This window comes from Pseudochaenichthys georgianus, chromosome 9 (assembly GCF_902827115.2).
Source record: "Pseudochaenichthys georgianus chromosome 9, fPseGeo1.2, whole genome shotgun sequence".
NCBI lineage: Eukaryota > Metazoa > Chordata > Actinopteri > Perciformes > Channichthyidae > Pseudochaenichthys > Pseudochaenichthys georgianus.
This window is the reverse complement of record NC_047511.1, coordinates 38,527,051-38,552,813: the sequence shown is the minus strand read 5'-3', so window position 1 is coordinate 38,552,813 and position 25,763 is coordinate 38,527,051. Positions and strand designations below refer to the sequence as shown.

Below are 25,763 nucleotides of genomic sequence, written 5' to 3'. Positions count from 1 at the left end.
GTCAGTCACGCTCTTGACAAACACATGAAGTCTTTCAAAGACGGCGAAGTTGTGAAAGAAGCATTCCTGGAGGCTGCCGACGCGCTTTTGGGGGACAGTAAAAATAACAGAAGCATTTCAACAGGTTTTTGATATAATACAAACTCAAGTTAGATACCGTTATTAATCAGCTGTAAGTTTAATTTGTTTGAACTTATTCATTATAATTATTGTACAAAATGGTATAAGAATGCAAACTTAAATTGATTATAGTCTATTATCAATTCAGGTTAAGAAACTAGTGTTGCTTGCATCCTATTTTAAAGGCATTTCTTTTTATAATCTACTAAAATGCAACAAAAGGGTTTGATTCTATTAATTGTGTCTCTTTATTGCACTGTTGCAGCAGATTCCTGTGTAGCTTCAGATCTGAATTGTCTTATTAGTAAGCCTAATTTATACTTTTGTAGCAACACTATTTTTATATAATGGCAAAGAAAGGGTTCAGAGTCTTTTCTTTTTTTCCTGTGTCATATGTGGCAGCACTGTTCAATATTTCTTGAAAACATTACCCACTGTAGTATGTGACGTGTGAATAAACTCCAACTCTGTATCAACAACACTGTTGTGTAACTTCAGTTAAATACTTGTATATGTGTAGATTAGAAAGAGGTAAGATAAAGGATCTGCAGTATTTTATGAAGTATTAATCGTACAAAGGTCAGTTTTATACAAGTAGAAGTGTGTATTTACCTGGTAGTAGGCTGTCAGTAATGGCTACGCCTCTCTATTTGGACTGGTAGATCTCGGCAGACTAGCAACTTTAAAAGTAGCTCTCAGTTCAAAAAAGGTTGGGCACCCCTGGTCTAAGTGAACGGTGACTGTAAAAACTACACTGCGCATGCTCAGAGTATTTTCCTATTTAATGTATGTGGCAAAAAATAATGACCATAGGGGCATAGAGCTGCCATCCCCACCATACGTCATCTCACATCATTCAGAGCTGATTGGCTGTAAGTACGTGTGCCGCGAAAAGTGTGGTGTGTGAAGAGGAGGAGAGAGAGCTGCAGTGAGGCGTCCTAAAACCAGGAAGTAAGCTGCGCATGGCTTCCCTCCACAAAAAAGCAACGAGATTTCTCCATAGGATTTTAGAAAATAGCTCAAAATAAGATCTGTGGGAAACGTAGCTGTTAGATAAATGTACGTTTTGTTCAGCCGGATAATATCCACATGTCTACCCTACTTTTATCATTTTCGAATCAAAAATCTATTGATTAGATTAGATTTATGATAGACTTTTGAAACTACAAGAAGATAAGGAGGACTTTTACAAAAAAGTAATAGAGATTTTTGTACAGAAGGATAGGCAGATGGACTTCATCTTCTTCAATTTTATTGAAAATGGGATCTTACTAAGAGAGAACAATTCAATATTTAAATGATAAAATTACATTTTTTTGGGTTTCCTTCTGTTGAACTGTCTGTTTAAAATTAATTGAAGCATCAGACAAAAAAAGCTTTTGAAAATAATATTATATTTTGATTTAATATATTTGTAAACCTGAAGAGTCAGTGCCAGAGCCTCAGCAGCTATGAACCTCTCTGCAGAAGCTTATATATAGACATCTGAGTTGTTTGTGCCCCACCACTTTTGTACATATAGAAACGCCACTGCACATCGTACACGGAAAAACTTCCGTGTACCCACAGTTCCGGGAAAACCCACAGTTATGTATGGGTGTGAGTGAGTAGGTGTGTGTGTTTGTTCCATTCTGTCATTTGATGGAGCTGTTGTCTTTGCTCGAAATGTCCTTGCATACCAGAACCTCTTGATGAAGCTGCTTTTCCAGTTGAGCACCTCTGCTTTGTCCTCCTGTTGCGTGTCTCGCATTATCCCTGTCAATCATAGGTGTCCATACATGAAGATGTTATTTGACATATCATTTGGTCCATCACAGGAGACACCTTTACTTTGGCTAGCCAGTTTTATTACCCTCAGCTCAAACATTTGGAGGAAATGTTTATTTCAGATCTTATTAAAAAAATAATAGCATTCAATGTTCAAACCTTTATAGTCTATGGTTCAAACCAAGGAGAGGACGAGTACACACTTTCGACAGCAAGAGTTTGAACATTTAAGCGTGACTTATTTGTAGAACATGAAAACGTTGTTGTTTAAAATCCCTTACTGAGTCTCAGAGAGAATACGTTTTCAGGACTCTATATTTGTTGAGAAGTTTGTGTTGGTTTGGTCGGCTACAAAGTGTGAAACCCTTTATATATACAGTCTATGGTTCAAACACATGAATCATATTTTTGCCAGATGACACCATATCACAACAAATCTTTAAGTTTGAATTGAGCTCCAACCAAAGTGTACTACACAGTATATTAACGCCTTTTAAAACCAGAATCTTTTCCTTTTTTATTACAAGTAAACATAAAATACAATATCTTGAATTCGGAAAACAATCCCAGCAAATTGGCAAAAAAACTATTATTGCATCATAAAAAAATCAGTTCCACTAAAAAAGACATACAAATCTCTAGAATAATAACTTGGTGTGAAGAGATGTTGCTGTATAATTCAAAAAATAAAAACTATACTTGTTGGATTGAATTACTATAACATCAGATATTGAGGACATTTATTAAAATATGATGTTTAGTTATCATGAAATGGGATAATGATAGTTCTTTTTCTTTTTATCAGTATGTTAACGAAGTCTGTGTGCACCATGTGAGCTACAGCCATTGATGCATTTTTAAGAACAAGTTTATTTTGTAATGGGAAATCCCACATACTTCTTGTGTGTCAAGACTGGCAGGCGTCCAGGTAGTGAAACCCAGAAACAACAGTAAGTGATGCAGAACATGTAATGCCATGGCACTCCCATCTTTCCTGTCAGGTAGTCAACATTCAAGATAATCATATGACTACTGAGGCCAAACCCTATGATACATACCCAGGGTTGGGTTGTAACGGATTACATGTAACGGCGTTACGTAATCAGAATACAAAAATCAAGTAACTGTATTCAGCTCGCGTTACATTTGAAAAACGAGTAATCTGATTACAGTTACTTTCGTAAACCTGAAGTGAATACATTTTGGATTACTTATTGGAATTATTGGTGGAAAGATTTCCTCTCAACATTTAATATTCAAGTAGTTACAGCCGAATCATCACAGCCCACAAAACCTATTACCGCCGCAGCGTCTGAAAAAAAATCGCGGGTCCGCTCGCTCAGTGAAACAATAACAACGAAACATGGAGGAACAAAAGTCTGCGTTTAAATCGCGTGTGTGTATATATAGGTGTGTGTGGTTAAAACACATCAGCCTGCGGTCGCTCTTTAGTCTTTAGCCTTACTAATGATTATTTCTGAAGGTATACACAGTGAAGGCGGTGCGTGAAAGGCACTGCGCGGCCCTTAACCCTCCCGCTGCCTCCTGGCGCTGCAGAGATGTCATGAAGTGAAGGAGGTTTTCCTTCTATAAAACAGCTGCGGGCAGCAGATACTGTGAGAGTCACGGACATGAATTCATAGATCAAGGCAGACTGGTGCACACTCTCCTGTTTTGCCAATCCGGTGCTTAAACTATAGCTACACCCCTGGCCGAAATGTCCTTAAAATGAAGTCCGAGTTCGACATTTTAATTCATGTCCTGCCAACACTGGCAGGACAGAAGGCGACACGCCCGTTCTAAGCCCTGTCCCTCTCCTCACATCCCAAGCTGCATCCCCAACAAGTGTATTATGTTGTTACATCGTTTCAGATGTGATGTTTCAGTTGTGCTCTTGATAAGCCATTAAAACAGTAAAAACACGTTCAGTTTCCTTTTGATTTTTTGTGTCTCCTGTTCACCAAAACATACATCAGTGATGGAAAAAGAAAGTAATCCAAAAGTAATCTAAAAGTAATCTGATTACGTTACTTTTTTAAGACACGTAACTGTAACTGTATTCGGATTACTTTCAGAGCCATGTAATCAGTAATCAGTAACTGATTACATTTACAAAGTAACCCTCCCAACCCTGTACATACCCTTTCCAATGTAGAACATATGATAGAAGCCATTCCAGTGGAGCAAATGTGTCAAAAATGGCTCTTTAAGTCAAGAAAATGTGATAACGATCACTCTGTTTTCTTTTTCAGTAGAGAACACGTGATGAAGATCTCTCTAGGGTGAGCAAAAATAGTAAATGATGTGGGGAGTCTTTCTTTTTTGTATGTGCATCATGTGCCATCATATACATGCATGGTCAAATATAAACTCAAAACGTTCATAACAAACCCTTCCTCAGCTGGTTTAGGCCACAGTATAGCTATCTGAATGAGTTATGATCATCAGCAGACGTTTGTCAGAGTCTCAGTAATCTGGTTATTCAATCTGCCGAAACATATATAGGGTGAATTTGAAGAACTGCGTGGCGTTGTCAGAAGGTATAAGAGACAGTTTGACATTTGACATACTCTGGCTGTCTTTTTGTCGCTGCTTTTAATTGAACTATTCATATCTTAGACTGCACTGTAACTTTTATCCATGTACATTTTCTTTTAATGTTTAATTGAACTATTCATATCTTAGACTGCACTGTAACTTTTATCCATGTATTTTTTTCTTTTAATGTTTATTTTATTAGCTTTTCTTTTTAATGACTGATTTTAAAATGCCATTTTCTTAATGTCTTTGAATTGCCTTGTGTTGAAAAGTGCTATATAAATAAACTTGCCTTGCCTTGATGGGAAAATCCAAATGGATGAAACCGGAAACAGCTACATTGTGTTTGGCACCAGCACGCAGAAAGTTTACTAGCATGAAGGGCATCTGATTTGGAACTGCAACCTTGCCATTCTCCTCTGTAAGGATACCTTGGGGGGCACATTCGTTGGATTTAAAAATACATTTAGGGTCACCAGATGTTTCTCCTGCCTGCTTGTAATCATGACAAATTATTTACTTTTTCCTGCATTCCTGAGCACAGTAGCTACTCGCAATCACAATAGTAACTTGCAAAAACAACCCCTGACTATTAACACATGTACAAGTGAGAACAATCTGAAATTAAACTAAATGACTCCCTTTCATCCTGAAAAAGGGGAGCGAACACAAAATGGGCCATCAGTCAACACAATGAGAAGTCTAAAGGAGGAAAAGACTAAAAAGCAGCTCTAAAGTTACAGTTTCCATGCCAGAGGACAGCGGAGATATGCACACCTGCACATAACATGATGTGAGATAGTTCCTTCAACGTTAATCTAAATATTGTCGGTTTAAGTTAGTGAGTTTATTTCCGCAGACAGCAGGCACAACAGGTTAAAGCCAATTGTTATTGACAGTTTATATGGAATCATTTTTTTCTTTTCCTGCATTCCTGACAGTAGCCACTTACAATGACATGACCAGCTTGCAAAACAATCAGACTATACAATGAATACAGGAGAGAACAATTAGTAATGAAATGAAGAGCCTTCCTTATAACCCTCCCGAACAATGGGGAATTAACATGTATCTGTGTCAGTCAACACAATGAGAAGACTCAATGAGGGAAACTGTTTTAGTGTGTTAGTTGAAAGCAATAATATTAAGTTGAAATACACAATATTAGGTTCAAATTAATATTGCTTTCAACTAAACTAATAGTGATATGAAATGTGTTGACGTATTACATTTAATCAAAGTCCAACGTTTCAGCTTTCCAGTGCATGTGATCTTTGAAAAAACAAGCAGACCATTATGATTTTAAGAGTTTCCTTTTATCCAGCCAATCAAATCCCGTTCTGAAAATCTGACAGCTGAAGCCGTAGCCAATCAACTGCGTCTAAGCTGGGAGAGATATCCCGCCGTTCAATTCTATATTTCAAAAAAAGTTGGAGGAGAAACTAACTATCGCCGTAGCAATCACCCGGTTTTGTATGACCAGACCCTCTTCACCTACCGGGATACAAACCGGAGGAACCAGGCATGGAGGGAGGTGGCAGAGACAGTGGGGGGAAACTGGTAGGTTTTCGCCTGTTTGGGGAGTTTATATATATATTGCTCCCATAAAAATCCCCGGGGTTTTTTGCTTTGTAGGTCGGGGGCGGGAGATTCATGTGATTGGTTGTTGGTCGTGTTGCTTGAATAAAATCCCCAAGCTCCAGACACGCCCAGCTCCAAGCTTTTTTTGAAGCTGTAGTGTGGACGCTCCGTAACGGTTCGTGTCGCTACCAGTCCGCTGACATGGCGCGTCAATCAACGGTAAGTTATGCCCATTACTTGCCCAGTATTACTTTGAATATTATTATTGTGATTGAGGATTAAATCCGCTTTGAAGACCACCGTTTTTTATCGTGCAGTTTAGCGGCGAAATACAGTCAGCCAGCTAACGCTAGCTCTGTTGAGTTTATGCTAGCTAAACAAGTAGTGGTTGTAGTCTATACAGCAGTAATTCATATATTATAGCCTACTGCTTTGGCACTAACGGTTGATAACCGTTTATGAAAATAAAACCAATTGAACTGTACTGAAATAATGACAAGTTTTATAATTGTCTTGGGCTCCTGCTGTGTTTTTAAAGCCTTTGTAAATTATCCATGCTATTTTCTATTTAGCTAACGTCGAAGTAGTGTATGTGAAATCAACCTCACAATAAGATGTGTGTATATTAGAATTATTAATGTCATATTTCAAGATGATTACTTAGATATTACAATATGGTTGGTTGAGCTGGAGTTCATTATTGAGCTTACAAGTTAACGTCACAGTCATCTGAAGAACGAACCCAAACCTTGTTATTTTTATTAATTGTATTACAAATTGATATCAAATAAACAGTAAGCAATTGGTAACACAATTTCTAAAGTTACAGTAAAATAAAAAGGACCCGGACTCGGACAATACACAATCCAACATGTTCAACAGAAGAGAATCAGTTATTGTTTGTACACATGGTACTTTACATATATATATATCTGTTTGTTTAAAGTGTCCAGGTGATGCAGACAGGCTGGACCAGAGAGTGAGAGACAGAACTGGACTCCTCACAGCAGTGAACTTCAGCTCAGGTACAAAGACTCTTTTTTCATACTGTACACAGAATCAAGAAAGATATTAGTTTAAATGAATGAAGTATTGACTTGAATACACTGATATACATTCCATTAAACAATACTAAATCCTAGATCACCTACACATCAGTTAGTTGAGGGTTTTTTCCATGCAAAAAGTCACATTTAGATGTTAACAAGCAATATGACTTTGTCAGCTTTCTAATTTAATGTATTGAAGGCAAATATATTTAACACATAGTGAGAACTGCTACTATTTATCTCTCAATATTGTCTGTAAAAACGTGGTAAAAGTTATTCTTTCAGTGAGACAACAGAGCAAGCTTCGACAGTTGCACTACGTTTTCACAACAGTTAAATATTATTTTGATAATAACATATATTTCAATGTTGATGAATTTCATACTGTTCATTCATAATCTGATTACAATTAAAACATAATTATATCAACAGCCCCATAACACACACCTCTTTCATAAATAACACACTTGTTCTGCAATAATGTTTTATGTTTCCTGTAATTTTTGTTAGGAAAGGACATGCCCGAAAGACACGACATCTTCTCCTTCTCTGAGGGTCAAGAAGAACATCCAAGAGGAACATTAAAAGCTGATGTTATGAGATTTTAAGACCAGTACAGGACATTCACTAAGAAACTACTTTTATTGTGAAAACAAAGATCTGCACACCGAATATTTTTGTAGTCTATCAGGACCATCATTTGTTTGTGACACTGCCTGCAACCTCAGGGGTGGTTATAGTCAGGCTTATAAAGTGTGGCGAAAAACATAGTCAGCTGATCGAATGCACCTATTTCCACATCTACACTCCATCAGCTGATTATTTCTATTTGCCTCACTTTATGAGCTTCACATCACTTGTGCCTTGTACCGCAGAGTTTGCAACGTCACAAATAAATGGGGCCAATCTTCAGTCAGATGTGAATGTGTAATCTAACATTTTCAGTAAGAATAATGGACGAAAGGAATGCAAATACAATTTATTGAAATGTGAACCAAAAGTTAATCAAATGTTTTAAATAAAAAGCACATATGGACAGAAGGTGTAAACCTATTAAATGTATAAGTAAACACATTTAGTCAAATAACGTGACAGACTAGGCCTGTGCAGTTGGTATCAGCTTTGCCCAGCATGGGCTCCTTCATCAGGCCTGGTCCTCCTCGCTGAGGAAAGACCCTCAGTCCTCTCCAAACCAACAGACAGGACGTCCATCACACGGAGGTTTCTCCCTGAAGTCTCTGCAGCCCTCTGGACACCACACTGTCTCAATCCGTCCACACTGAATATGAGAGGGGGAAAATGAAAATAATAAATGCTTTAGACAATAAGAAATATAAAGTTGACTGCAGTAGGGCCTGGCTCATTTCGTGGCATCTGCAGGCAGTGGCAAGTCCTTCCGGCATATGCCACAGAGGCCGCTACTCTGTGGTAGCTGTGGCAAGTACTTCCGGCATATGCCACAGATGTCACAACTTGCCGAGGCATCTGCCGCTGCTCAACGGGAGTTGCCACAAGATGCCAGAGAGAACGTTTACGGTAACTGCCACTCGCCAGAGCCCTAGAGATACTAAGAGTTACGACACTCCCATAGACCTCCGTTGTAAAAAATGGCGGCGCCTACTTCCGGGGTATGGACATCGAAATAGTTCAACATATTGTCATTTGGGCGTTGGACCTCATTCACTTACATTGCGTCGCGTCGATTAGTTCCAGAGGTAAGTTGCTGAAATATCGAACTCTTTTGAATTGTCAACTGTCTATATTGTATCAGAGGCCCTTTATGATGCTTATACTGGTCTTCATTTGTATATGCACAGCGTAATTATCTATATTTTATCTTGGTTATTACAACCAATTTTGCTAGCATTGCCTGCTAGTTAGCTAGCGCGACTTCGTCAGCTTTGAAGGTAAGATTTCAGTAATGAATCGCTAGCAGCTTATATATCAATGATGCTGGGTAACTAACAAGCAGGATTTAGATTGATTATGTGTTTTTATTGTTATTTTGGTTTTTATCTGCTGAACCTGACCGTGTCAGCCATCCTTAGTCGGCTTTTTCTGTATGATATGACTTAACTGATAGCACTAGTAGAAATGAGGTGGCGTTTGTGATAAATATTTCATTGCATTTTGGGATATACTAACATTTCATTATGTGACATGTTGACTGTACTTAGTTTTTTTTTTGGTACTGTTCCGTGTTAACTTATCTGTACTGTACAACTAGCCTAGTGTTACTTTTTAATGCTTGATGGCATGCTAGGATAGATTCCTTTGTGTTGTAATATACACACTAGTTTAATGATTGTTCTTCAAAGGTATTATTCAGTCTTAAACAAATGATAGGCTACTCTACAGCAGTGAATGAAGGATGAGCCTAAAACATGGTCATGCATCCAAAATGTTTATTTTTAACAAAATAAACACTGTAAAAAAAATAATTAGCACTTTTTTTTTATTCAGCCTCATATGTCAGCCTCATATGGCTGCTGCTGCTGCTGCTGGCGGAGGCTGCTGCTGCTGAAGGAAGAGGAGGCTGGAGGCTGCTGACGGAGGACCGGGAATGGAGATGCCAAGTACATCGCCTAGATGTTATGACCTTCGGTGCAGAGGTCTGTTGGGTCTTCTTTGCCTTCTTACTCTGACTCTTGCTGCCAAGATACCCTTTATGTTTATCCTTCCTCTCAGCCCTGATGCACTCTGATGCAATCCTTAATCTCAGCCTGATGTATGTTGAGAGGATTTTTTTCTTCAGGTCATGGCATGAGGGCAGGTTGCTGTCCAGCAACATGGCTTCTTGTTCCAGCTGTGACACTGTATTTGAGGACTCCATGAGGGAATCGCTCGTCCTCACACGGATCAGCTGCTCCACGTTCTGAGCACGGGTGAAAACCTCATCTGATGGACGGTAAAGTGCACCCCTTTTAAATTCTTTTAATACCAGCAGACCAGCTCTCTCATTTTCACCATCACTGACATTTTTCACTAGGGCACACTGGCATTTGTCACAAAGTGAGAAGCTGATGACCCTTTTCACGATGTATCCTGCAAGGTGGTATAGCACACAGGACTCGGTTTTAGTGATGTCAGGTGGTGTTGTCAGGTCTCCTACACTCTAAGAAAAATCTGTAAAATTACGGCCAATGTGGTGTAACATTTTACTGTTTAAGTACTGTAATCGACTTTTACATTACTTTTTCCGTTGAAAACAGTGTTGCCAGGTCTGCTTATTATAAGTTTCCCCCAAGATTTTATTTGAAAATAGCAGATCTACAAGCTCACAACCATATTTATATATTTATATAAACAGTCCATGCTCACAATGCATCGCGTTGAGGCACGTTGTGATCTGCTATTTTCTAATAGTTGCTGTATAGGTTTAAAGTGCTCATGTGGCCCACTTCACTTCTTTTGGGTTTTTTTTTCCTTGACCTTGTGTCCCTCACAGAATCTGGCAACACTGGTTGCGCATTGCATTGTGGGTGCTTTTGCCCGGTAAAAAATATCTGTGGTGGCCGCCATTACAGGAATCCGTCCGCACTGAAAGTCTGCTCGGTAGGTTGGTTCATTGTGTTTAATTTGGGAATGGAACCTCATTTCTTAATCAAAAAGGATATTTGTGGTAAACATAAAGTTTGTGTTAATGTTAAATATTTGTTTTATTACGTGGACGTCTGGCAGGTAACTCTCTTCTAACTGCACTGTAAGACCAAGAAGTACAAGCTTCTTGAAGAATATGGGTTGTTTTAACCCAAAGATTTATAAAAGTTATTTCACCGCAAATTTTCTGATGACTATGAACTGATTTGTAATATTGTGCATACAGTATTATTCCACTTTGGATCATATTGGGGATTTTACTCAAATGTTTTACTGAATCTCTCTAACTTCATCACGTATGTGCTCCGCCCCCGACGTGTCTCACTGCTGTTCATTTGAGTCCGCCATTATAGCTCCTCGGATGAAATCACTCAAACTTCCAGAAGTTTGTCCACCGTGCTCTCGAGTCTCACTGCCGGAATTTGACCGCGCTACTCTGGTAAGTTACCTCTTGCCTTTGCACAGTATTTAAATGATTTGTTATTCATTTCTGCATCTAATGCACTTTGTGTCGCATGGTGTGTTAGTTTGATTTGAGCTCTTGTTAGCTAGCCTAGATTTAATATCTGCCTCACTTGAAAAATGATTTAAACCTGTAAGACAGTATTTTATATTGCTTTAAGTTATATCTCAAAGTGGAACGTTTGTGTTGCAAAAGTTCTCTGGAAAATTCGAACCGCAAATGGCGGGAGTTTTTTTTCTTTTTTGTTCTCTGATCATTTTGTGAAAACTTTGCAACCCAGCTAACCTTCAATTTGTTTTTCTCTTTAGGCTGAAACTGAAGCAACTGGCAGATAAAGGGCGTCTTCAACCTGGTAAGCCTTGCAGTGGAGAAACTATAACGTGCGTGGGGGAGGCACGGGGGGTGCATGCTAGTGTGTGTGTTAAGATGAGAGATAAAAACCATCCCTTGATTGCAAAGTTAATGCAGACTACCTTTGCCCTGCAGCGCAATGAGATAATCAATGATGAGCTACCTGTTGGAGAGACCCTGGAACGCTGGCCTGCCTTGACAATGGAATCACAGGTGAAAATATTTTGGATATTACAACTAGAGACATACACAGAGACATACACACACACACACACACACACACACACACACACACACACAGACACACACATATACATACACATACATAGACACATACACACACATACAAACAGACACACATACGCATACACACACCACATAGATACACAGGCATACACATGCACACACAGACACACACACACACACAGATACACACCACAGACACACACACAAATACACACACATAGACAGGCACACATAGATACACACACAGATATACACAGACACACAGATACATACACACACACACACACATACATAGACACACGTAGATACACGTATACAAACACAGGCACACACATGCAGACACACACAGATACGCACCTACACACACACATACATAGACACATAGACAGACACACGCAGATACACACGCACACAAACACACACACACACACACAACACACACACACACACACACACACACACACACACACACACCACACACCACACACACACACACACACACACACACCACACACACACACACACACACATACATAGACACACACATAGATACACACACACACATACATAGACACACACATAGACAGACAAACACATGCACACACAGACACACATAGATACACACACACACACAGATATACACACACACATACATAGACACACATAGATACACGTATACAAACACAGGCACACACAGATACGCACATACACACACACATACATAGACACACATACACACAGACAGACACACACACGCAGAGACACACACACACACACACACACACACACACACCACACACACACACACACACACACACACACACACACACACACACACACACACACACACAGATACAGATACACACACACAGAAACACACAGACGCACACACATACATACACATACATAGACACACACATAGACACATACACACACATACAAACAGACACACATAGATACACATACACAGGCATACACATGCACACACAGACACACACACACACACAGATACACACACATAGACACACACACACACAAATGCACACACATAGACAGGCACACACAGACACACATAGATACACACACACACACACACACACACACACACACACACACACATATATGCACATACAGATACATAGACACATACAGATACATAGACACATACACACATACATAGACACACATAGATACACGTATACAAACCACAGGCACACACATGCAGACACACAGATCACACACACACACACACACACACACACACACACACACACAGCACACACCACACACACACACACATAGACACACATAGACAGACACACACAGATACACACAGACACACACACCTCAGACAACACACACATACCTAGGACAAACCCACATAGATACACAAATACACACACATAGACAGACCCGAAACACACACACACACACACAGATACCACACACAGATACCACACACACACACACCACACACACACACACACACAGACACACCACACACACCCACACACACACACACACACACACACACCACACACACAACACACACACACACACCCACACACACACACACCACACACACACACACACATACATATAGACACACATAGATACACGTAATACAAACACAGGCACACACATGCAGACACACAGATACGCACATACACACACATACATAGACACACATACATACATAGGCACACACACACACACACACACACACACACACACACACACACACACACACACACACACACACACACACACACACACACACACACACACACACACACACACACACACACACACACACACACACACACCACACACACACACATATACATATACATAGACATACACACATAGACAGACAGACGCACACATGCACACACATATACACACAGACACACACACACACACACACACAAACGGATAATTAATAATTTAGACATACATTTCAGATTAAAACTTTGTTATCAATCGTCACAACTTCTTTCAGCACTCGTGGCTACTAGCGACTACTACTAGCTGTGCTACTCATGCACTGAGTTAACGGTGCCCTGAGATCGTTCAGTGCACGTACAGTATATCCACACAAGTCACAGGTGCATGGGTTATGCTGACATTTCCAGTATAGTATGTTGGTGATGCAGACTTTAACAGCACGTTGTCTGAGTTGCTCAGCTTACAGGAGCAAAGTGTTATTGTAATAGTAGTATTTTTGCAACATTAGCTGTAGATGGACACACACACGGGCATGGTGGAGAAAACAAATGTATGCTATTTTAGACGGCTCCACTCCTGTAGAGCCACACGACAAGTAGTATCTGAGCTTTGTCGGCATGTTACTCTTTAGTTCAGTTTCATTCATTTAGTTGCATGTGTAGCTAAACATATTTCTGTTTCCTTAGAGTTTTCTTTGGAATGAATCCTGACCGAGGGTCCAAGGCTGAGATGAAGGGGAAGAAACGGCACCACATTCCTCCAAAACTGTCGAAGCTCGTGACTGAGCTGAAGAAATTTGACTGGCACATGTGAGCATTCCTCAAAGCTCAAAACAGAACTTTTTGGACTGGACTTTTGGACTGAACATCCCAACACACACAAAAAACAGTTTACTTTTTTTTTTTTTTTTGTCGTCACTGCATGAAGGCTCCTCCTTCCTCACTGACAGGTGAGCCAGTAGGGTGCAACAGCAGTGGCAAACAGTGGGAGGAATTTATTACATTACATTGCATTGCATTTAGCTGATGCTTTTATCCAAAGCGACTTACAATAAGTACATTCGACCAGGAAGACACAACCTTGAAGAAAACAGAATCATATAAGTACATCAGGTTTCATAGAGCCAAACATTTCAAGTGCTACTCAACTGGCTTTAGATAAGCCAGTCCTTTATTAGTATATAAGTGCTTTATAACTACTAATTTGATCTTGAGGCGCACATGTCCACACAGCCCGACCTCTAACATCATGGTGTTAAGAAAAAGGTTATTGTTGCTGTTATTTTACATACTTGAATGTATGATCATGTTAGGGTTTTACAATTGTATGGAAATGTATTTTTTTAAAAAACCATTTGTATGGCACTCAGGTAGCGAGGGGTACAATTATTGCCCACCACCACAGATTCTTTGGGTTCAAATCCCCCATGTTCGGGGGAGGGAAGTTGGGAGGGGGATATTTGTCATTGCATGTTCTCCTACAGGTTGGGGCAGCGGGGAATGTTGAGTTTTATGGAAAGAAATAAATACATTTTGTTCAATTTCTATATATTGTGCTTTATTCAGTGTGCTTGAAAGTGTAATTGTTATTTATTTAGGATTTTATTTTTATTTTTAATCCCACGATTTAAAAGAAAAAAGATATTAGGATTGACGGAAGTGTCTGTAAATATTACGGACAAAGTCTTGTTAATCTACAGAAATATCCGTTATAAGGTTGACGGAAGTTTCCGTATATGGTACAGAAAAAGTCTTGTAAATCTACAGAAATATCCGTTAAAGGGTTGACGGAAGTGTCCGTATATGGTACAGAAAAAGTCTTGTAAATCTACAGAAATATCCGTTAAAGGGTTGACGGAAGTGTCCGTGGAATAACGGACAATGTCCTGGCAGCAAATTACCAGCACTTTGTCCGTTTTTTTACGTTTTTTTTTTTTACAGTGTAGCTGCTCCACTCTCAGAACGTCAGGAGGACTGCAGCTGCTGTTCTGCGTGTCCAGGAAGTCTGCCAAGTGGTCTGATCCATCCTCCACGTAACTGCCAGTATGCACTGGCGATAGGGACTGGCCCACGGTGAGTGGTAAGCCACAACCTGTTTCCCACCGCGTAGTAGCACCAGCCAGCATGAAAATAAGGCATGAGTGGCCTGGCCTTTGTGGCCAGCCTCCCTGTTCCCAGATGCAGCTCCACGCTAGGGGTGATGGACATCTCATCCAAGGTGAGCACACATTTCTTCTCTATCTCACTCATGCCATCTGCCTTCAGCCTCAGCATATCAAACACCTCCCCCAACACTCCTGGCTCCAGTTTGACGTGCTGCATCCTCCTCTGAATGGTCCTGATGTCAGGCAGAGGCATATTCATGGCTTGGAGGGTTTTATATCCTGTAGTGCCACAACAGAACCTTAGTTGTTTTGCTTTTTTCACGGTTTCTTTCCCCCACCGTATCCCACCTTTTTTTGATTGCCCAAGTGCTCTAATTTGGTCTGTGTTGAAGATTTTTTGAAACTTTAGATTAATCAAATTGTGTTTTGTTTTTAATGCCGAATGAATCCTCTTCTGGTTTACCAGAGCCCTCTCGGCTCTCTTTCTTAGTAATCTCTCCCTTCTCAGTTGCCTCATTAGATCCTCCACGTGAGCCCGGTCACAACTGGCCCTTGGCAGTCTGGTCCCTGGAGCACCTGACCCTGGCAACTGGCCTCTTCATAGCTGACCCCTGATTGACTGGTTCCTGGCACACTGATCTCTGGTAAGGTGGCCTCTTGATTGTCGGCCCCCGACATACTGGCCCCTGGCAGTCTGCTGACACCTGTCTGTCTCTCTCTGTCTGTGATGTCCCTTTCATTCCCTTGGAACTCCACCTCAATATCTCCCTGAATCTCTGTAACAATAACAAGGCAATTGCTATGTGTATGCTGCCTTTACATGTGCACCTATTGTCATTTAACCTGTTAAACCCCGAGCCTGTTTTTCAGGTTTCAGGCTCGAAAATGACATTCCCAGAACAAATGACTGGCACTTCACTTCTAAAAGGTTTATATGAATAATTGTTGTTTATCAAAAGCAAGGTTACATCTGTGAGTTGGATGTAGAAGTGTGCAGAATCAATATAGATTTTTCTCGTCAGAGTAAATTCAGATGGAACATAGCAAAAAAATGTAAATTCCTGTCTCCGCCTAAAGAAAAACCCATTATTATAGTGAAGACCAACCTTGAAGATGGGTTAGTAGCCTAAAAGCTTTAGGAATCCAAATGATAACATATAATAAGTAACCCTGTATCAAGATTGAGGCAAAACAAGTGACATTTGACCTTTTTAGAGAGGTTTATGAAAATAAAGTCCAGGCGAATAAGCTTTGGGCACATTTGGGCCCATCAGTGCCATTTGAACCTTTTTCAGATACCAGACTAAATAAAAGCATTGTATTCATTGAATATCACTTGATAGGTATTCATTCCATTAAAAAAAAAAAAATTAAAAAAAATGTAAATAAAAAAAAAGATTCTTAAAAAAATATTAAAAATATTTGTGTGAGTGTGTATAAAAAAAATCAGGGTCCCCGTCGGCGGGGACCTTCGGGCTTACACTATACTCCTATAGTGACATTCATCTAAGTTCGTCTATTGGCAATGTTACAGTATGAAGAAATCTGTAGATTATGTACATGTGGTATTTGAGTCTTCAGAGAATCCATGAACCCTGGTATTTTTGAAGCTGTATAATCTGAAAGTTGCATTAGGAGTGTAGTCTATCCTTGAATGATATAACATGGGAAACATTGTTAGCTTCATATATCATACCAATGTTTGATGTGCAGTAATAGGTGTGGTCATTATTCCTGACAGCTGGAGGCATACTCCTTGACGTGAATTTTCTCCTTTTCGGTTTAGGCCGATGTATAAATACTGTTGGAACAGCATCTGGCCTCAACCTCAAATTTCCTCCTGATTTGTTGCCAATATATTGGTCGTCTTCAAAGTGTACCTGTGGGTAGGTAGGTTTGATCAGTTTCCCCTGCACACTTCAAATGTCATTGAAGAGTCATAATTCTCTACACTTGGAAATATGATGCCCTTTAAAATGTTAATAAGTCATGTCACCTCTGTGAACATTACTTACATGACAGAGTTTTCTGCTGTTGTTGTCCTCTTTCAGGCACAGGTTTTGTCTGTTGACCATTGCCATCCATCTCTTCCTTCGCTCCACGTCCTTAGGGAAGCCATACATCCGGAACCCCTTCTCGGATCGATTAGAGCACCCAAATGCTATGTATGACAACTGATCTATTAAAATGCAATATAAACGAAAGTGCCATAATATTTATTGTGCAAACATTTTAACATGAATATTGCTATGTCCTCTGTTCAGTCTGCTCCCAACTGTATTCTCTCCCATTATTCACCACTGTTCCTATTCTTGCTCTGCTTTTTAGGGCCCAGGAAACAGATGAAGAGGATGTCCCTTTCACAAAGAACCTTCTTGTTTTTTTCAAAATGATTAGGCCCCTGGATGCCCTAGACTAGAGTTCTGTATTGCTTTTTTGTAAATAGTTGTTTGTAAATATTTGTAAAATGCCCCCCCCCCCCCACCCACAATTGTTGTTCGCACAATTGTGCTTGTGCGAACAACAATTGTGGGTGGGTGCTTATTGTGCTGCAGACGTTGAAGGACCTGAGTCTCCTGAGGAAAGACGGGTGAAAGGTGAGGAGAGGTCATCGCTTGGAAGGTTTTATATCCTGTGGTGTCTCAACAGAACTTAATATGAATTGCTTTATTGTCTCGTCGCTGGATCACCTCCCCCTGGCAAAGTGGCCTCGTCATTTTAATTGTTATTGTTGACAAACCTGTTTGTGTTGCTCTGTTGAACCATGTTTCAACAGGAGCTTCTGTAAATAGTTTTGTAAATAGTTTGAATATTTATCATAGTAATCATTTTCAGTCTCCCACTCTCTCAATTTAATTTCGTTTACCATATATGTTGTTGTCCAAGGGCACTAATTTGGTCTGTGTTGAAGATTGTTTTACACTTTAGATTAATCAAAATTGTGTTTTTTGGCTGAATTAATCTTTTTCTGTTGAACCCTCTTTGTTCTCCTTCTCATTCATTTTACTTTGTTTTGTTCTAACACACATCACTTTTTCCATACACTGTTCTTAATACTTGTTCACACATTTGTTCGTCCCTTTTACTTTGTTCTTCCTGTTGTTCTTGTTCAAACACATATATCAATTGTTCATCCACTGTTGTGGTAAAATGATATTCATAGTCTTAACATGATCATGCTACCCATGCTAACATGAACATTTTACAAAAATGTAAAACGTATCTAAGTAATAGGCTACCAAGCTTTCCGTTGTCACCCTGCCTCTCCAAATGCAATACTGTCAATAAAAAGTATGCAATTACAGCTGAAAAAGTACTTGGGTGTGTGTTTTTTATATATATATATATATATATTTACCATTCAATAACGCAATCGCTGCGGTCTGTCTGTCCCATATAAGAACATGACAGCGCAACTATTCCGTTACCCTGCTGACATCTTTAACCTCTCTCGACTTCAAATCCAGCCATGTTAGACTGTTACATTCACTCATGCAGCTGCGGGTTCCTTGTAACAGCATTTTAAGTAACGGAATACATGTAACGGAATACATGTAACGGCGTTACGTAATCAGAATACAAAAACCAAGTAGCCTAACTGTATTCAGCTCGCGTTACATTTGATAAACAACTAATCCGAATACAGTTACTTTCGTAAACCTGAAGTGAATACATTTTGGAATACTTATTGGAATTATTGGTGGAAAAGTTTCCTCACAAAATGTATCCTAATATTCATTACCGGCAGAACTGTGTGCACACATGGATGTATAATAAGAGTGTGCACAGCGCAGCAGCATGTCTGTGAGGCCCCGCCCCCGCACGCAGATGAGAGAGAGATCTCTTTTTAAATATATTGAAAGTTAGAAACGGAGATGGTTCGATAAAACGTGCAAGATAACGTTTATAGCAATTCTTTATTGTCGAAATGATGACATTTCATAACGGGATAAAATCAAAGTGAATGGCCTGCTGCTGCTGAAGGCATGGGGCAAATATAAGTCCTTTGCCTAATTTATAAAGTAAACCTTAGTATCTCACTAGCAGTGGCAACTGCAATCGGTTACAGCCGCCCTAAGTCTGTAGCCAAGTCTAATAACACCAGTGTACACGTTGCTGTGTCAATACAGATATGTATTTGTCTTTACTAGTCATAACACCTGGTTTATCGTAGCAAGCAGTGTAAACTCACCTCAAGAAGCGACAATTGCCAAGGGCGTTGCAACCCTCACTTGCCAATATTTCATCATAAATATAGCACGTTTGTTTATTTTAGCAAACCATGCTCCAAGTAAAATTGAATAGAAATGATAATGTATAATCTTTTTGAAAAACAAAGATCGCACATCAGTCCTGTGTACAGATCAGTTCGATAAAGTCATGCCTAAACAGCGACATTTTACACGATAAATACGGGTTTAAATAGCAGTGTTTGCCACGGAAGGCGAGTGGCAGGTACAGTAAACCTTCTCTTACTCTGGCATCTTGTGGCAACTCCCGTTGAGCAGTGGCAGATGCCTCGGCAAGTTGTGGCCTCTGTGGCATATGCCGGAAGTACTTGCCACTGCCTGCAGATGCCACGAAATGCGCTTGCTGTCTCTCGTTGACTGTTGAGTTGCTCAGTTTTTTTAGATTGTCAATACTATTACTGTATAACTAATATCTCAGGTTAAGAGGCACCTTCAAAGAAAGATTGGTCTTTAAATACATGTTGTCTTTTGAATTGTTTGTCTAAAGTCAAGGATCTAGAACTGGTACTTCGTTTTAATGATACAGTCTGGTTATTATGCTGTTTGGAGGAGGCATCACAGGTAAGAGCACTAACTAGCTGTACACATGTAACACATGTACCTTAGCTTGACTTAAATGTATTAAACGTATAGTTCAGTGATGGCAAAATATAAATAACTAATGTCATGCAAACATATTAATATTTGCTTGATTCCAGAGTTGAATTTAGCACAATTGCATACAAACGTTAAGGGATTTTAAGATTCTGAAGTCTTCGTTCAAAATATATAATAGCATGGATAATTTACAAAGGCTTTAAAAACACAGCAGGAGCCCAAGACAATTATAAAACTTGTCATTATTTCAGTACAGTTCAATTGGTTTTATTTTCATAAACGGTTATCAACCGTTAGTGCCAAAGCAGTAGGCTATAATATATGAATTACTGCTGTATAGACTACAACCACTACTTGTTTAGCTAGCATAAACTCAACAAAGCTATCGTTAGCTGGCTAACTGACGTTATTTTGCCGCTAAACTGCACGATATAAAACGGTGGTCTTCAAAGCGGATTTAATCCTCAATCACAATAATAATATTCAAAGTAATACTGGGCAAGTAATGGGCAACATTTACCGTTGATTGATGCGCCATGTCAGCGGACTGGTAGCGACACGAACCATTAGCCCCGCAGTCTCCAGTCACCCGAGCCTCGTTGTTCTGATAGCTCCACCCCTTCGCTCCAACCCCCCTCCCTCCCCCACATCTACAGGTGAAAATTACTTTTGCGACACATTTATCGCAAGAAGTGTAGCAAAAGTCAAGACCGCAGATTCGTCGATTTATACTGCCACAGAGCAGATTCGTCAAGTTGTAATGACTGATTTGAAAGGTTGTAATAAATAAAGTTGCAGTTGTAATGGAAAATATATTTAAAAAATATGTATTTTTCTGCAAGTGAACATTTCATCTCTAAGTTCATTTTTTTCCTACAAGCTACAAAACTTTTTTTTTTCTTCTGTGACTTCAAATTTGGTTCACAGTTACGTGGATATTTTTTTTACAAGTGTAAATTTGATTCACAGTGACGTGGATATTTTATACAAGTGTACATTTGGTTCACAGTTACGTGGATATTTTATACAAGTGTAAATATGCACACAAGCTCAGATTTTTTTTCTGCAAGTGCTCACATCAGGTTTTCACGCTCTCGCATTTTGCACCATATCTACCTTCATAGAAAAGTCATCTCTTTCGACTCCACTTCGAGCGATAGAACTATTAACAAAGCACTTATATACTAATAAAGGACTGGCTTACCTAAAGCCAGTTGAGTAGCACTTGAAATGTTTTTGCTCTATGAAACCTGATGTAGTTTATATGATTCTGTTTTCTTCAAGTTTTTATTTTGTTGGTCGAACGCACTTGTACGTCGCTTTGGATAAAAGCGTCAGCTAAATGCAATGTAATGTCTGCTTGTTTTTGCAAAGATCATGTGTAATCTGATGTGTGATCTCTGACTGCAATGAGGTCACCTGGCTGCTTCTGTTAGTAGAGATTTGACTTGATGACATGCACAGGTATTAGTAATAAAGGTGGAACACGAGACTCGCCCACAAACCTAATTATAGCAGATAGGAATGAGTGCTTACCATCACAATGAGAATTCTAGTTCTTAAAGCACAAATAAATCCAAAGAAAGAAGTGCAGTCTTCTGTGTGTCCCCCTAAGCAGAGGGTCTCGGCTGGGAATCTGTTGAGATGATAAGAACAAGTAATCATTGTGTCTGAGTGTGTGCGTGTCTGCGTGTGTGTTTGTGCACCAACAACACACCGACAGCAACCCCCCCAAAAATTGCGTTTAATATCCAAATGTAATATAAAAAGTTATTTTCCCCTATTGTGCAGAAAGCTGCGCAAGTTAAAGTACGTTTTTTTGGATGGTATTTATATGTAGGCCTAATATATATGTTTAGAATCCCAACAAAAAGGAAGCTCACATTAATTTTCGTTTATTCAAAAGCTGGGATCGTCTTAAAAGTTGTCATCATATTGAAAAGCTTGGACATTAGCGGGTTATTAAAGGAGCTGTTATCCAATGCTCAGGTGCTGGTAGACTTATTGTTAATTATTTCACGGGTCTATAGGACAACATCAGACCCTTTTTTTCAGCATTGGTCCAGGAAGATGTTTTCGTTTGGCAGGAATCGCAATACTGAGTTTCAATGGCATGTCAAAATGCAGCCACGGTATCATTGGAGTTTCAGGAACTTGAATGTTACGTCACGATTAACTTCCTTAAACTAATTTGACCGGAATCGACTTACAATCGTCCTACTAGTGGAATGCGTTATCGTGTGTAGACCTTATTATGTGTAGGACGAGACTCACATAATATTCACAAAGCACTTTTCGAAAATGTTTTAATAAATACTCAAAACTCGAAACAAGAAATTAGCTTGAAAGGAATAGACACACACATACAGTAAAAGTTAAAATTAACAATCCAGATTTGGAAATGTAACTTTGTGTTATGGAAAAACTGTAACGTAACACATTAAGAGGGAGAGCATTTTCAGAATATAATTTCTTAAAGTGAAGCGCTGCAGCTCTCTAATCCAAAAGTATTATATTATAAATGTATGCAGCATTTACAAATAAATATGAACAAGACATTTATTCATGGCGAAAATAATTATTGACGAATAAATGACAACGCAAAATGTGTAATATGTGTGAAAACGTTTTTCTCGAGTTAACTACCCCTAAGAGTTTCTGTTCTTCTGTGAAAAACAAGATTCATAACACGGTGAAATCATGCAACTTTGATTTGCTACATTGATTTTTTTGATTGACAGGTTATTTCTTTCGCTGATCATCATTAATTGGCAGACTTCAACAGGGATGCTGAGTGAGAACGCGGAAGAAAAGATGGGAATTCCGGACAACAAATGGGCGGTAATGAAGCAACACACCGGCTATAAATTGTCCGACAACTTACACGTATGCAGCACACACTTCTGAGAGTGGCTGAAGATTTGCACCTCTTGCTTCACTGACTGGATAATATTTGTCTTTTTTGCAGCAATGAAGGGTTTTCTGTGCCTGTTGGCTGCAGGGCTTTACCTTAGCTTGCAATGCCAGGTGAATGCTGGTGAGTGCTTCCACCTTCCTCTTGCTTACAAAAGCCACTAAGATATATTTAAATATTTGACTTATTGTACTTTTTTTTAGATCAAGACCTTTCTTTCTGCCCTGCTTTCAATTGAACTATTCATAGGTTACATAGTTTGTATTCATGTTTTTTTATACCTGTGTTATTTGCTTGTTTAATGTTTATTTTATCCTCCTTCTCTTTATAATGACAGTTTTTAAATGTCATTTTATAATGTGTTCCGCTGTACTATTTCTTAATGCTCCTAATGTTTTTCATTTTTGTAAAACACTATGAATTACCTTGTGTTGAAAGGTGCTATATAATAAACTTGCCTTGATTCAGAAATAATTATCCCAGTTCAAATGTTTGAGTTTTATGTTACAGTATTGTATCACAAATATATCTTGTAAAAGTCTTTGATGTGGCATTTCAGAATCGTATTTGAGAAGAGATGAGATTGAGAGAATTGTGATCGCAGCCAAGGCCAATGTTGACTCAGCTTACGAACACTCCAGAAAAGTGTAAGTGTACAAACCTTTTTGAAGAACTAAATCGAAGGTATTAGTTCCTATTAATGTATGAATTCATCAATGTTGTCTCTGCTCACCACACAGGAGCATTGATCGCGTGAGGCGGAATGTAGTGAGTCCCTCAGACATTCTGCGGACGTTGAAGCAGCCTGTTGGGCTGACCCGAAATGCAGTGCGCGCTGCAGACTACATGCATTACGCCGTGGAGCTGATCCAGAAGTCTTTGAACAGACGACGAAGACGCTCCATCAATGCCACAGGTGTGCAACATTTACAGCTCCCCGTCACTTTCCTTAGAAACATCTGTATATCGTTACGTTTTTTGTTTTCTTTGTATTGTTTCTGTTCTGATTTTATGTAAAAGGTCTTTGAGCATTAGGAAAAGCGCTATACAAATCCGATCTATTATTATTATTATTATTATTATTATTATTATTATTATTATTATTATTATTATTATTGTTATTAAAGTAGTAGACTTACTCACTGTACTTAAGTAACATTTTTTGATACTTTATTTGAGTATATCCATTTTTGGCTATACATTGTACTTCTACTCCACTGCAATTCAGAGGTAACTCGTGTATTTTGAATACACTTTAGTTATACCTGGAGTAAATTCACAAGCTACCCTGAAGAATACAACGATATTAAAACAGCTGCACCTCAACCATCTTTGATAGACACATGAATGCATCAATAAATAAACAAAACATACAGTATTCTGAAATGGGCCAATCTGCATAATGAGAAGTTATACTTTTGAAGTACATTTTGATGCAAACACTTTGCTACTTTTACTTTTACTTTACACATTTTTATTGGAGAACTTTAACTTGTAGATTACTACACTCTTGTACTTCTACTTTTACTCAAGTACAAGATCTGAGAACTTTTCCCACCTCTGCAGCTGAGTCGCTGATGTTTCTTACTTAATTTAGATCTGATCCCTGAGGAGACTCTGGAGGTCATCGCTGATCTGACAGGCTGCTCCCCCCGACATCGGACCCCTTCCTGCAAGGCGAGTTTCTATTCGCCGTATCGCACAGCAAGCAGCACCTGCAACAACCAGTGAGTCAACTATTAAATAGAAACCTTACATTTATTTCCCCTGACTATAGGTGTGGACAACTGCACATATAGCTTTCATACTACTAACTCATGAGTAGTTTGATTCTGTTTTTGTTTTCATGTTACTGTATGTATTGGTTGTAAGCAGCTGCCTAGGTTTCCCACCTATCATTTTAATTAAATAAATAAAAAAAAAACATATAAGATGAGCACTAATTCATTTATTATTTCTTGCATATAGGGAATACCCCCTTTTTGGCTCCGCCAATACACCTTTCACCCGCTGGCTCCCTGCTGAGTACGAGGATAGTACTTATAAACCAAGAGGCTGGGATAATAACACTATCGACAATCACTTTCTGCCATTGGTAAGAAACCTTAACATATGGTCAATGACAATGAAGAAAAGACGAATGTAGTACTACTAGGTGCTCACTGTCTACACTGTGTCTTCAGGTATTGGACGTGTCAAACCGAATTCTGGCAACAGCAAACGATGACGTGACAAGCGATCCACTCTACACATTCATGGTGACCATCTTTGGCCAGTGGACAGACCACGACCTGAGCTTCACCCCTCACTCGCCTGTTATCCGCTCATTCAACAACGGGATCGACTGTGATGAGAGCTGTGATCTCACAGAGCCCTGCTTCCCCATTGAGGTCAGTGTCATTAGAAAAAAACAGACATCATTGAATTTAAACTGAACTGAAATAATTGTAAATCT

General features: G+C 39.2%; 1 protein-coding gene and 3 long non-coding RNA genes across 5 annotated transcripts in view; all 4 read left to right on the top strand.

Moving 5' to 3' along the window:
- The first annotated feature begins 6,176 nt into the window (after window positions 1-6,176).
- Window positions 6,177-7,663, top strand: LOC139434446 (uncharacterized). Its single transcript, XR_011643799.1, has 3 exons — window positions 6,177-6,225; window positions 6,953-7,031; window positions 7,566-7,663. It is a non-coding gene; the product is annotated as an uncharacterized lncRNA (long non-coding RNA).
- A 2,824-nt stretch (window positions 7,664-10,487) lies between these two features.
- Window positions 10,488-11,682, top strand: LOC117451992 (uncharacterized). Of its 2 annotated transcripts, XR_004552755.2 has the most exons (4): window positions 10,488-10,610; window positions 11,009-11,094; window positions 11,427-11,470; window positions 11,605-11,682. It is a non-coding gene; the product is annotated as an uncharacterized lncRNA (long non-coding RNA). The 2 variants fall into 2 exon arrangements; XR_004552754.2 differs by lacking the exon at window positions 10,488-10,610 and having other exon boundaries at window positions 10,943-11,094.
- A 5,923-nt stretch (window positions 11,683-17,605) lies between these two features.
- On the top strand, window positions 17,606-17,925 carry LOC139434443 (uncharacterized). The gene is made up of 2 exons (XR_011643796.1): window positions 17,606-17,712; window positions 17,876-17,925. It is a non-coding gene; the product is annotated as an uncharacterized lncRNA (long non-coding RNA).
- A 5,298-nt stretch (window positions 17,926-23,223) lies between these two features.
- LOC117452627 (eosinophil peroxidase-like) overlaps window positions 23,224-25,763 on the top strand; it is a 4,923-nt gene continuing 2,383 nt past the window's right edge. The window contains exons 1-7 of the mRNA XM_034091336.1: window positions 23,224-23,235; window positions 23,363-23,431; window positions 23,868-23,955; window positions 24,049-24,224; window positions 24,906-25,035; window positions 25,277-25,403; window positions 25,492-25,698. Of these exons, the coding sequence (XP_033947227.1) occupies window positions 23,229-23,235; window positions 23,363-23,431; window positions 23,868-23,955; window positions 24,049-24,224; window positions 24,906-25,035; window positions 25,277-25,403; window positions 25,492-25,698 (804 nt within the window). The 5' untranslated portion in view covers window positions 23,224-23,228. The remainder of the gene's footprint in view (window positions 23,236-23,362; window positions 23,432-23,867; window positions 23,956-24,048; window positions 24,225-24,905; window positions 25,036-25,276; window positions 25,404-25,491; window positions 25,699-25,763) is intronic.